This window comes from Panthera uncia (genome assembly GCF_023721935.1).
Source record: "Panthera uncia isolate 11264 chromosome D3 unlocalized genomic scaffold, Puncia_PCG_1.0 HiC_scaffold_8, whole genome shotgun sequence".
Lineage (NCBI taxonomy): Eukaryota > Metazoa > Chordata > Mammalia > Carnivora > Felidae > Panthera > Panthera uncia.
In genome coordinates this window covers 38,966,371-38,981,271 of record NW_026057586.1, presented here as the reverse complement: position 1 = coordinate 38,981,271, position 14,901 = coordinate 38,966,371, and the positions used below count along the sequence as shown (strand labels likewise).

The following is a 14,901-nucleotide window of genomic DNA, read 5'->3' as shown; positions in this document are numbered from 1 at the left end:
GCTTGAAAATAAACTATAAATCAAGAAATGTCATAAGCTCCTCAAACTGCTCAGGAAGAAGTTAATTAAAGATGTTCATTACGCATCATAGTAAGTGAAGTATGTGTTTCAAAAATTCTAACAATTTATAGGTTAAAATGTAAATATAAAATATATCAAAAGCAAAACTCAATTCTAAACATTCTAGATTTAGTGTCATCTAACCACCTGGCTACAAATTATAGAAAACAAAAATGACAGAAAAACAGAAAAATAAGAAATCTATTACTATACTGAAATATTTTAATATAGCTTTCAGTAAATAAATATTTTCAGTCAGAAAATAAATCAGAAATGGGGCACCTGGGTAGCTCAGTCAGTTAAGCGTCTGACTTCGTCTCAGGTCATGATCTCACAGTCTGTGAGTTTGAGCCCCGCGTTGGGCTCTGTGCTGACCACTCAAAGCTTGGAGCCTGCTTCAGATTCTGTGTCTCCTCTCTCTGCCCCTTCCCCACTCACACTCTGTCTCTGTCTCTCAATAATAAATAAACATAAAAATTTTTTTGAAAATCAGAAATATAAAAGATTTGAATAACAGAATTATCAGTTTACAAAATGAACCTATTTAGAACTGTATCCCACAATCAGAGACAAGGTTTTCCCCCCCAAAAATACTTATGCAAATAACTCATGTAGTAGGACAAAAATTAAGCCTCCACAAATTTTAAGTACTACCTAACATACAGACTATAGAATTTAGAAACAAATCATAATTACATTAAATATTTATTTTTTTTAATGTTTATTTATATTTGAGAGAGAGCAAGAGTATGGGGTAGGGGGAATGACAGAGAGATGGAGACAGAATCTGAAGCAGGCTCCAGGCTCTGAGCTGTCAACACAGAGCCCCAATGCAGGGATTGAACTCACAAACCGTGAGATCATAATCTGAGCCAGAGTCAGACGCTTAACTGACTGAGCCACCCAGATGCCCCTAAAACTGAATTTTTAAAAAATAATTTTAAAATTCAGTGGTGATATAAGGGTTAATTTGCCCAAGACTAATCTCAGGCTGATTTTCAGAGTTTGCCTTCTACAAAGTTCCAAGGAAACTGGTTAAGTTTCAATTTAGAAAAACTACCCAAATAAATGGACAGATAGATCATGTTTATGTTTAGGTAACCCCATCATAAAAATTTCATTTTTCCATTATATAATCTATAAACGAATAGGATTCCAATCATAATTCCAATAAAACTTCTGAAGAAAATGAGTAAGATAACACTGAAATTTATATTATGGTGCAAAGGTCAAAACAGCCTAAAACTCATAAACCTAAGACTGATTCACCATAATAATCAAAACCCATTATAGAAGTTTAGTATGTAGACACGAGGTATTGAGGTAAAGATGGTTAAGTACCAAACAAATTAAAAAGAGAATGGAAAAACAGATCCACACAAATATGGAAGCCTCTCATATGACAGAGATGGCACTTTCTGAATAGTAACACACAAATATAATAAATTATATTGCAACAACCTGACTTCTCTTTAAGAAAGAAAATGTAATTGGAAACTCAGTTTCATACCGTACCCATATATGAATTTCATATTGATTATGCTTCAGATGTGGTAAGTGAAATGTGTATTCCTAAAATTCTAGATAGTTTATTACTTCCAAACTTATAAATCAGAGACAGGATAAATAATATCAGTTTTGAAGATTTTAAACATAATTTAATCTGAAAGCATCACATAAAGGTGAAAAGCAAAATTTCAAAACACTTAGAATAAAATACCCGAGAATATTTTTTATTTCAAATTAGAAAAAAATCTTAAATTCAGAAAAGCACAAAGGTCATAGGAAAATATTTATAACTTTCACTACATTAAAATTGAAGTTTCTGTTCATCAGAAGATACCATAAAGAAAGGAAAGACTGGATAAAAATATTTTTAATATATATAACTTTAAAATATGTAGTATCAATAATATACAACAAATTCTTATAAATCAGTCAAAATATAATCACTCAACAGATGAGGAAAAAATCATAAGCAGCTTTTAACACAAAAAAGGAAATACAAATGATCTCCAAAAAGCCATTAAAACATGCCTAGTCTCACTCTTAATTATGGATTAATTTAAAAAGTTTAATGAGACACAATTAAAGAGTATATAGAAAGAAATACACTATAATATTATAATAGAAATATATTATAATAGAAAGAGGCAATTAAAAAAAAAACATGTAGTTTTAACACTAAGTAGGAATGCCAACTGGTACAGAATGTGTATATTATTGCCTTGTACTATACTATTATATGTTTTACATTTCATCATTTCCCTTTACTACTATTTTCTTTTACTATAGTGAATGAGATGTAGAAGAACAGGAAGGCAGGCAAACGAGTCATAAGGGAGAGTCAGAGTAACACTATGTCTGAGAGGACTCAATCCCCCATTCCTGATTTAAAGATGAAGGGAACAGGATGCCTGTGTGGCTCAGTCGGTTGAGAGTATAATTCTTGATTTCAGCTCAGGTCATAATCCCACAATTCGTGAGATCAAGCCCTGTGTTGGGCTCTGTGCTGAATTGCGGAAGCTGCTTGGGATTCTCTCTCTCTTCCTGTCTGCCCCTCCCCCACTCTGGCATGTGCATGCGCCTCTCTCTCTTTCAAAATAAATAAATAAACATTAAAAAAAAGATGAAGGGAAGCACCAGCCTGGGATGCAGGCAGCCTGATTTGTGATGAGCACTGGGTGCTGTAAGTGATAAATCACCTGAAATCAATGCTGCACTGTATGTTAACTAACTAAATACACAAAAATAAATAAATAAATAAATAAATAAATAAATGCTGAGAATAATCCCAGTCTGACAGCCACCAAAGAAACAATGACCTCAGTTCTAAAAGCACAAACAGAGTCTTGCCAAAACTGAAAAGACCCTGACAGCAGATTCATTCTAGGGTCTCCAAAAAGAAACATAGGGCTGCTGATAACCTCGATTCCACTGTTAGAAGACCTCGAGCACAGGAACCAGCTGAGACTTGATCCAGAGAAACTCTAAGATAATAAATGGGTGTTGTTTCAAGCTGCTAAAATTCTGGTAATTTTTTATGTACTAATAGAAAACAAATATAGGGGTGCCTGGGTGGCTCAGTCGGTTGGTTAAGCGTCCGACTTGGCTCAGGTCATGATCTCACAGTTCATGAGTTAAGCCCTGTGTCAGGCTCTGTGCTGACGGCTCACAGCCTGGAGCCTGCTTCAGATTCTGTGTCTCCCTCTTTCTCTCTCTCTCTGCCCCCTCCCCACTTGTACTCTGTGTCTCTTTCTCTCAAAAATAAATATTAAAATTAAAACAAAAAAAAAGAAAATGAATATAAACAAAAAAATGGCTAACTGCTATTTAATTACTCACCATAAGTTTCAACAACTATAGCTCAAAACTAAAATCAGTATATTTTTATTTTCAAAAATGAAAACTCACCATTTTTGATAAAGCAGATAATTCATTTCTTGATGTCTTTGTTTCCCTCAATACTTCAGTCACTACCTCTTCATTCTCCTCGATACTAACATTAACATTTTCTATTGCTGTATCGTAGTGACTATGTAGAGAATTCAGTTTATCTATCTCTCTCCTAGGAGAAAAAACACAGATGATTTTACCTACAATAAAAGGAAAATCATGTTTAAAATTGTATGTAAACTAGTTTTTGACTTAACAATGTAAGTCAATGGAATTTACCTATTCCTAAAATGACTCCCATCCCAAAGCAACTTCTGAAAAGTGACACTTAGGATCAAGAAGTGAGAAAAGTGGTGAGAAAAATTCACCAGGTGTATTTATGTTTCCAATGTAAAAACCTGAGAGAAAAGCAATTTCTAAATTATTTAAAATAATCATCTTTCGATTTGATTTCAGATGATAGACCTAAGAACTTTTGATTCAGAAGCTGGGTAGCAAAGCTATGGGAAGGTTAGAAAAAAAAAAAAAGAGAGAAAAAAATGATGAGAAGATGTAGAAGTGAAAAGACCACACATCATTAAAGACCCAGTTTACTGTTTTATCTGTTCCCCAGCTATCTCAGCTAAGACTTTTCTACATCAGCAGAAAGCTAGCCAAACCTCACAAAAGTAAACAAACAAACCAACAAATAAATAAAGGGGTTTGCAACATGTATTAAGAAAATAACGATCAGATTTACATAAAAGCACAGAAATCAGTTATAGGTGACCAGGAAGAATCAACCTAAACTAAAACATGACAGAAATATTCTAAATACCTAAATAAAATGAGATCTGCCAATGAAATTCTAAGGAGGAATCTTTCAGAATATCAGTATCAAGTAAAAATATATTTTAAAAAGTGAAATATTAAATTAAATAAAGCATGCATATATGCAGAAATACATATATATGCAAATCCACTATGAAGATAGAAAAGCTAAAAACTCATATGCACTTAATACATCCTAGAAATACATAAAGAAAGCACTGACAGCATTATAAAAATAAACTGACTAGCATAAGATTTTAAAATATTTCTGTCAGAAAATGATAGATCAAGTAGAACAAAATAAGTAAAAGACTCCTTGTTATCACACTCCTGGTTGTTAGCAGGTTGACTCTCAAGGGTCATTGGACTGAGGCCTAGACTGTTTCCTTGCTATGTAGGCTTCTCTATAGAGCACCTCAAAACATGGCAGCTAAATTCATCAGAGCAAATAAACAATTGAGGACGAAATAGTCCTAGCAGGACAAAAGTCACAGTTTTTACAACCTAATCATAAATGATATTCCATGACTTTTGCTTTACTCTTTTATTAGAAGGCACTCACTGGATCTACCCCACATGCAAGAGGAGGTGATTTTAGAAGAAAATATCAAACGGAAGATGTCCCTGAAAGTCATGTCGGAAGCTGCTAATCAACCATAGAGCTCTTTGGCAATTTACATTTTTCATAGTTGGGAGGCTGGTGAGGTGATACTTATGGCTTTCACATTAGAACCAGAATATAAGAGAAATATATGGATAATATATAATATTATAATATTATATATATTCTTCTATAATATTCTTCTATAATATTCTTCTATTATATATATTCTTCTATAATATATAGAAGAAACTCTTTAGAAGGTTTGAAAATGTAGAAAATGTGAAAAAATGATCAAGAGGCATGGAAGATACAGTAAGAAAAACTAACATGCGTTTGAGTCCTAAAAGAAACAGAAAATGAGACCAAAGCATTGTTTGAAGAGATCATGACTGAAAATGCCCAGAGAAAATGATAATTATAATACACATGTTCAGTAAGACTAGAAGACTAACAAATCCCAACAGAATAAACATTGATCCACACCAAATGTATCTTAATGAAATCAAACTGACAAACTTTGAAAATCAAGAGATGATCTTAAAAACAGGCAATGGAAAAAATATGGAATGGTTTCAAAGCATTCAGTCAAAAGGCCAATATGCTTTTTAACAGCAAAAATTAAAATTAGTTTATAGAATGATATATTTAATACATTAAGAGTCAATAAATAATCAAGAAATCTATGAAAATAGAAAATATCCTTCAAATAAAATCTCAGAAAATTTGGAATCAGCAGAATCTCACTTAAGAGTATAACCAAGGATCTACTCCAACTGTAAAGTACTTCCTGATAGAGTCTATGATGAAAAAGTCTATGAAGGAAAGAAGAACAAAGAAATAAGTTATTATGAGGGTAAATCCAAAAACCTTGATTGTTTAAAACAATAAAAATATTCTCATGGATTATAAAAATGAAATATCCCATAGTAACAGTTACAAATATTTAATTCAGTGGCAATGTGATTAACCACAGTAAAAATTTCCCTAACTCCTTTTCTTATCTAGAATGTTAACAATGTCTTTGGAGTCTGATAATCTAAGTGTGCATGTGGTAATTAATAGGATTTCCTACAAAAAAAACACAAAAAACAAAAAAACTAAAACACAGGAATAAAATTGTAATCACCAAACTAAAAAAAGAAAAAAAAAAAAAAACTAATGTGAAAGAAAGCAAAAAAAGAATAAGAAAAAAACATATGGGGCAAATACACAGTGTTTTAAGTCCAACTGTATTAGTGATCTGTGAATACATTTAATGGTCCACCATTAAAAATGTTTGCAACTGACAAGAACATCTATCTAGATAATGTTTACAAGAGATGTGCATAAAGTATAAAGACTCAAAAATATTGAAATTTAAAAATGAAAAGATCTTCTAGATAAATATCAAAAAACAAAACTGATCAGGCTATGTTGATATCTTACTTGAGTTTAAGGCAAAAAGTATTCCAGGAATCAATTCACAATGATGAATAAGGTTCATCATCTCCCAGAAAGATATAATAGCTTTGAACTTGTATGAAACCTGAGAGAGCCTCAAGCTATACAAAGAAAAAAACTGATGGTATTAAAAAACATAGAAATGTGTGGAGATACACCATCATAGTAGGTGATTTTACCACACTTTTCTCAATAAAAGAAAAAGTAGTAAACTTAACCTAATGAAACAGTAATGGACAGTACATTCAATAAGTAAAGCACATAAGGAATATCTACCAAATAAATAAATAAATAAGTAAATAACAACCCAAGTCACTGAGCCAGAAATGAAGACTCAATAATTTTCAATAGGTTGAAACTATTTTACCTGGCTAAAACAAAATTCTGCTGAAAAGCGATAATAAAAAATACTTATAAATTAGAAATACATCATGAAAAATTTTAATATACATGTTTTTAATAACCTATGAATTTCAGAAGAAATCAACATGAAAATCAGAAATGTAACTGAATGAAAACAAAGATATAACAAACCAGATGAACCACAAAAGTTATTTGTTTAGTAAAAATAGACAATATTTAAGCACATGTTGAAAGACATTGAATGTGAAGAAATATAAACATCTTAATAAATGGATGTTATCTAGATCATATAATGTGGGGAATAAGCTTAGGAATTACCTGAATTTGCACTGATGGGTTAACAAGGCATAAAGAGTTAGAAAGCCATGGGATGAAAACATACAAATTAGGTAAATAAGACTAGGTAAACGGGGCAAAGGCCTCCAGTACGGGACAAGGTATAGGAATAGGAAATCTCAGGATGAAACATCCAAGATGAGGTAAACAAGATTAGGTATTCAGGGTGGAAATGCCCCCCAACTTAGTACAAGAGCAGAAAACTGCTTACACAGGAAGGAAGGACCAAACCAGGTATACAGGAAAACAGGACTTGAGACCACAGCACAGTAAAGTTGCCTAGAGGGGAACTAATTAGCAAGAGAAAGGTGCCTTGTTGACCCTCAGGTAATGTGCTTAGTCTTCCTTACCCCTAGACAAGTTTAGGTAAACAGAGGTGGGGCCTCATGTCTGCTGTAAACAACTTTCAGCTCAGAGCCAGAATTGTTTGTATTGACCCAACCCCCTAACACCGCCAGTCTTCAAAACCCCTTTTCCCCCTTCCCTGTGAGTTATCGTTCACAGTTTCATTGTCTCTATCAAGAGACACTTCAATCAAGCTAGTAAGCCTTCTGATCCTAATAAAAGCAGAGCAAGGACCCTTACTCAGTCCTCCTGTCTCCTCTGGGACATTAGCCTCTCTCGCATTTTAATCCTGTGTTCTGCTCTTTTGCTGGACAAGACAAAACTCCAGACCCAGAGTCTATGACAATATAACTGTTTAAAATTTTGTTTTTCATTTTGATTATATTTAATTGATTCCATCTCCATAATGAATATGAATTTTCCTTTCTAAATCATTAACCACTCTGAACAAATAAAAATTGTATTATGTCACACTAAACCATAAAGAATTTACAGCCAACAAGAGGAATTAGAAGAATATCATACAACACAAATATATCAGAAACATAAAAAAAAAAAAACATTCCAATTACTAAAATGCAAAATATAGTCAACATATAATTCAAAATATTCCATTTTATTAGAAATCAAATAAGTGCAAGTTGAAATACTTGGATGTTATTTATAATTAATGCAAGGCTACATAAGTTGTTTTTAATACTATCCCATGCTGGAGATTTTGTTTAAAAAACATTTTTTTTAATGTTTAATTTTGAGAGAAAGATAGACAGAGGGTGCATGGGGGAGCGGGGAGAGAGAGGCAGACACAGAATCCGAAGCAGGCTCCAGGTTCTGAGCTGTCAGCACAGAGCCTGACATGGAGCTTGATCTCACAAACCATGAGATCATGACCTAAGCTGAGGTAGGATGCTCAAGTGACTGAGCCACACAGGCACCCCTGGAGATTTTGTTTTAAATAGTCATTTATGCACAGAGGTACCAGTTATATACATTTGTTATACCATATGTATAGACAATTTGATAATATGTATGAAGAGCTTTAAAATGACACAGAGAAAGGCTGGGAAAATGACAGAGTAGGAGAACACCAAGCTTGCCTCCTCCCATGGATACAACTAGATAACATTCCTATCAGTGTAAAAAACCCAGAAAAGACCTGAAAACTGGCAGAATAAACTCCACAACAAAAAGTAGAGAAAAGGTCACATCCAAGAAGGTAGGAAGGGAAGTGATGCATATTTAGAGCAAAACAGACCATGGCCATCCACGATGGCGAGGGAGCCAATGGTGTGGAAAAGGGCAAGAAACAGACTATCACACTGGGGAGCCCCCAAGGGGAACACAAATCCCCATAAATTTGGCTTTAAAAGCAAGAGGAGCCAGGGGCGCCTGGGTGGCTCAGTCAGCTAAGAGACGGACTCTTGGTTTCGGCTCAGGTCATGTTCTCACATTTCGTGAGTTCAAGCTCCGCATCAGGCTCCACTAATAGTGTGGAGCCTGCTTGGGGTTCTCTCTCTCTCCCTCTCTCTCTGCCCCTTCAGTGCTCTCTCTCTCTCCCTTTTCTCTCTCTCTCAAAATAAATAAATAAACAAAAACAACAACAAAAACAAAAACAAAAAAGCAAGAGGCTGAATCTTGTGAGTTCTTACAACTGCTGGGATTTAAAGTCTGAAATTTTAAAAATCAACAGGCTCTGCTATGGGAGAGCTTGGAGGGTGATAGGAATCTGAGTCCCTGCCCTTAAAGAACAGCAAGACAACTACCTGAGATACAGCATGGAAATAGCAGCTTGAAAAATGTCTGGTACATACAGGAGGGAGAATTATTACTCCTATCACAGCAGGTACCACAGAGGCAGGGATTACAGGAAAACATCTCCAGAAACAAAGGAGCCATTTCCCTCCCCTGCCTCGCAGCGTAAACACATGGCCACCTATAGGATATAGCACAGCAACAACATTCCCTCCCTAACTTGTCTATACCAAGCCCTGACCCCCCCCTATCTTTAGTGGATCTGTTCTTTCTAGTCATACCTGCCATGTCCCTACACTGTGGGGCTCCTCCCCCAGAAGACAGGTGCAAACCCCACGGAAACCAGGTCACTTACCAAAGCATTTTGCAGGGCCTAGGTTCTGGCAGCAAGGTTGGCAGGCCTCATTTTGCAAGCAGACCAGCACACATTTTGTTAAAATGCGCTCTGCCTAGACCCAACTAAACAGTGCCCATAACAAGCAAAGAAACCCTGTGAAAATGCCTGGACTGAAGGAAAAAGTGGTCAGAATACAAAAACCGCCACAGGATACACACATAGGAGACACTCCCTGAAGTGCCAGGTTCTGGGAACTGCACTTCAGGACTTCTTCTTTATAAGGCCATTACCTTCAAGAGCAGGAGATATCACTTACTTTCCTAATACAGAAACAAGCATAGAGAGTTAGACAAAATGTAGAGACAGAGGAATATGTCCCAAATGAAAGAACAAGACAAAACCACAGCAAGAAACCTAAGTGAAACTATATAAGTAATATGGCTAATAGAGAATTTAAAGTAATGATCATAAAGATACCCACTGGACTTAAGAAAAGAGTGGAGAACATCAGTGAGACCCTTAATGAAGAGATAAAAAAGAACCAATCAAAGATGAAGAACACAATAACAAATTAAAAGTATACTTGATAGAATAAATAGCAGGCTAGAGGAAGCATAGGAACAAATTAATGACCCAGAAGACAGAGTAATGGAAAGGAATCAAGCTGAGAAAGTGACAGAAAAAAGAATTATACGAATTGAGAATAGTCTTAGAGAACTCAATGACTCCATCAAATATAATAACATTTGCATTAAGGAGATCCCAGAAGAAGAAAGAGAGAAAAGGGGGAAGAAGATTTATTTGAAGAAATAAAAGCTGAAAACTTCTCTGGTCTGGGGAAGGAAACAGATACCTAGATCCAGAAGGCACAGAGATGCCCCCCTAAAATATCAACCCAAGGAGATCCACACCAAGACACAGAGTAATTAAAAAGGCAAAAAAAAAAAAAAAAAAAATAGTGATAAAGACAGAATTTTAAAGTCAGCAAGAGAAAAGTAGACAGTTATATACAAGTGAAACCCCATAGAGCTAATAGTGAACTTCTCAGCATAAACTGTGCAGGTCAGAAGGGAGTGGCATGATATATTAAGGGAAACATCTGCAGCCAAGAATACTCTATCCAGAAAGGCTATCATTCCAAATAGCAGTAGAGACAAAGAGTTTCTCAGACAAACAAAAACTAAAGGAGTCATGACCACTAAACCAGCCTTACTAAAGAGGACTCTGAGTGGAAAGGAAAGACCATAAGTAAGAGTATGTAAAATAGTAATCACAAAATCAGTAAAAACAAGTGTTTCCATAAAAAACAGTCCAGGGATTCACAAAATAAAAATATAAAATATGACACTATACACACAACTAAAACATGGATGGGAGAGGAGTTAAGAATGAGTTCAAACTTAAGCAACCATAAATTTGATATACACTGCAATATGCATAAGATGTTATATACAAACCTCATGGTAACCACAAATCAAAAACCAGTAATAGATACACAAAGAATAAAGAGAAAGGAATCCAATAGATATGCGAAGAATAAAGAGAAAGGAATATCATCAAAGAAAGATAACAAGGTATGAAAGAAGCAAGAGAAGGACCAGGGAAAATCTACAATAGAAATCATAAAACAAGTACCAAAATGGCAATTTGTACAATCTATCAATAATTACTTTCAATGTAAATGGACTAAACACTCCAAAGAACAACACAGGGTAACAGAGTAGATTAAAAACCAAGACCCATCTATATGCTGTTTACAAGAGACTCATTTCAGACCTAAAGACACATGCAGATTGAAAATGAGGTGATAAAGAAATATTTATCATGCAAATGGATGTCAAAAGAAAGCTGGGGTAGCAATACTTGCATTAGACAAAATAGATTTTAAAACCAAGACTGTAACAAGAGACAAAGAAGGGCACTATATAATAATAAAGGGGACAATCTAACAAGAAGATACAACAATTGTAAATATTTATGCACCCAACATGGAAGTACCCAAACACATAAAGCAGTTAATAGAAAACATAATTGAACTAATATATATTAATACAGTAATAGTACGGGACTTTAACACTCCTCTTACGGTGGCAGACAGATCATTCAAACAGAAAATCAACAAGGAAACAGTACCTTTGAATGACACACTGGAATAGATGGATTTAACAGATATATTCAGAACATTCCATCCTCAAAAGCAGAATACACATTCTTTTCAAGTGCACACAAATACTCTCCAAAACAGATCACTTTTAGGCAACAAACCAAGTCTCAACAAATTAAAAAAGATCAAAGTCATACCATACATCTTTTCTGACCACAACACTAGGAAACTAGAAACCAACCACAGGAAAAAATCTGGAAAGACCACAAATACACAGAGGTTAAATAACATGTTACTAAACAATGAATGCGTTGACTGAGAAATCAAAACAGAAATAAATTACATGGAAACAAATGAAAATGAAAACAAAAGGATCCAAAATCTTTGGGATGCAGCAAAAGTGGTTTCAACCAGGAAATATACAGCAATGCAGGCCTACTCAAGAACCAAGGAAAAAATCAAATAGACAATCTAACTATACACATAAAGCATCTATAAAAGAGCCGCAAACAATATTTAAAACCAGGAGAAGGAAGGAAATAAGAAAGACTAGAGCAAAAATAAATGATACAGAAACTAAAGGAAAAAAAATGAACAAACAAACAAAAACATTTGAACAGATCAATGAAACCAGGAGTTGGCTTTTCAAATGATCAACGAAATTGATAAATCTCCATCCAGGCTCATCAAAACGAAGAAAAAAGGAAGAGAGGACTCAAATAAACAAATCATAAATTAAAGAGGAGAAGTAACAACCAACACCACAGAAATACAAATAATTTTAAGAGAATATTATGAAAAATCATATGCCAACAAATCACATATATCCTAGAAGAAATGGATACATTTCTAGAAACATATTACCTGCCAAACCCAAAACAGGAAGAAATAAAAAAATTTGAACATCTCAATGACCATCAAGGAAACTGAATCAGTAACCAAAAACTCCCTCTGCCCCTCTCCCACTCACACACGTGCACTCTCTCTCTCATAAATAAATAAACATTAAAAAATATATTTAAAAAACCTCCCAACAAACAAAGTCCAGGACCAGACTTCTTCAGAGGTGAATTCTACCAAACATAAAAAGAAGAGTTAATACCTAATCTTCTTGAACTATTCCAAAAAATAGAATATGAAGAAAAACTTCCAAATCCATTCTATGAGGCCAGCATCACCCTGATACCAATATTAGACAGCACAAAGAGAGAGAGAGAGAGAGAGAGAGAGAATGAATTACAAGCCAGTATCTCCAATAAACACAGATGCGAAAATTCTCAACAAAATACTAGCAAAGCAAATCCAACAATACAGTAAAAAAAATAATTCACCACATCAAGTGGGATTTATTCTTGGAATGCAAGGTGTTTAATATTCAAAATCAATCAACGTGATACATCAATAAGAGAAAGGGTAAAAACAATTTCAAGAGATGAAGAAAAAGCATTTGACAAAGTACAACATTCATTCATGATAAAAATCCTCAACAAAGTAAATTTAGAGGGAACATACCTCAACATAATTAGGCCTTATATGAAAAATGCACAGTGAACATCATACCCAATGGGGAAAAACTGAGAGCTCTTCTCCTATGGTCAGGAACAAGACAAGGATGTCCACTCTCACCACTTTTATTCAGCACAGTACAGCAATCAGACAACAAAAGGTCAGAGCAATCAGAAAACAAAAAGAAATAAAAGACATCCAAAATTTTAAGAAAGAAGTAAAACTCTCACTATTTGCAGATGACATGATACAATATACAGAAAACGCTGAAATTTCACCAAAACAACACTAATTCTGATAAATGAATTCAGTAAAGTCACAGCATACAACATCAATGGGCAGAAATTCTATATACTAATAATGAAGCAGCAGAAAGAGAAATTAATAATCCCATTTACAACTGCACCAATGATAAGATAACTAAGAATAAACTTAACTAAAGTGGTGAAAGACCTGTACTCTGAAAAGTATAAAACACTGATAAAAGAAATTGAAGATGAAACAAAGAAATGGACAAACCATACTCATGGATTGGAAGAGCAAATATTGTTAAAATGTCTATACCACCCAAAACAATCTATACATTTAATGCAATTCCCATCAAAATACTAAGAGCAGTTTTCACAGGACTGTAACAAGAAATTCTAAAACTTGTATGGGGCCACAAAGACTCCAAAAAAGCCAAAGCAATCTTGAAAAGGAAAAGCAACACTACAGGTATCACAGTTCCAGACTTCAAGTTATATTACAAAGCTGTAGTAATCAAAACAGTATGGTACTGGTACAAAAATAAACACATAAATCAATGGAAGAGAGTAGAAAACCCAGAAATCAACCTGCCAATTATATGATCATTACTTTTCAACAAAGGAGGAATAAATATACAAAAAGTCTCTTTAACAAATGGTGTTGGGAAAACTGGTCAGCTACATGCAAAAGAATGAAACTGAGTCATCCTTACACCATACACAAAAGAAACTCAAATGGTTTAAAGACCTAAGTGTGAGACCTGAATCCATAAAAATCCTAGAAGATGGCATAGGCAGTAATTTCTCTGACATTGGCCATACCAGAATTCTTCTAGATAGGTCTCCCAAGGCATGGTAAATAAAAACAAAAATAAACTACTGGAATTACATCAAAATAAAAAGCTTTCGCACAGTAAAGGAAACAATCAACAAAACTAAAAGGCAATCAACTGAATGGGAGAAGATATTTGCAAATGGCATATGATAAAGGGTTAGAATTGCAAAATATATGAACTGATAGAACTCAACACCCAAAAAACAAATAATCCAATTAAAAATGGACAAAAGACATGAACAGACATTTCTGCAAAGAAGACATAAAGATGACCAACAGACACATGAAAAGATGCTCAACATCATTCATCATCAGAGAAATGAAAATCAAAACAACAAATAAGATATCACCTTACACCTATCAAAATGGCTAAAATAAAAAACACAAGAAACAACAGGTGTTGGCAAGGATGTGGAGAAAAAGGAACCCTCTTACACTGCTGGTGGGAATGCAAAATGGTATAGCCACTATGGACAATAGTATGGAGGTTCCTCAAAAAGTTAAAAATAGAACTACTCTACAGTCCAGTAATTGCACTACTGGGTATTTACTACCAAAATACAAAAGCACTAATTCAAAGGGATACATGCACCCCTATGTTTATTGCAACATCATTCATAGACAAATTACGGAAGGAGCCCAAGTATCCATTGATAGATGAATGGATAAAGATGTAGTGTGTGTGTGTGTGTGTGTGTGTGTGTATTCCATTCCACACAATGGAATATTATTCAGCCATGAGAAAGAAGAAAATCCTGCCATTTG

At 34.3% G+C, this 14,901-nt stretch overlaps 1 protein-coding gene across 3 annotated transcripts in view; it reads right to left on the bottom strand.

The window, feature by feature from the left end:
- The window catches only part of CCDC178 (coiled-coil domain containing 178), a 436,068-nt gene that overhangs the window by 323,866 nt on the left and 97,301 nt on the right, over positions 1 to 14,901 (bottom strand). For all 3 annotated transcript variants that reach the window (XM_049620227.1, XM_049620228.1, XM_049620229.1), the window contains one exon: positions 3,475 to 3,628. In XM_049620227.1, coding sequence (XP_049476184.1) covers positions 3,475 to 3,628 — 154 coding nt within the window. The remainder of the gene's footprint in view (positions 1 to 3,474; positions 3,629 to 14,901) is intronic.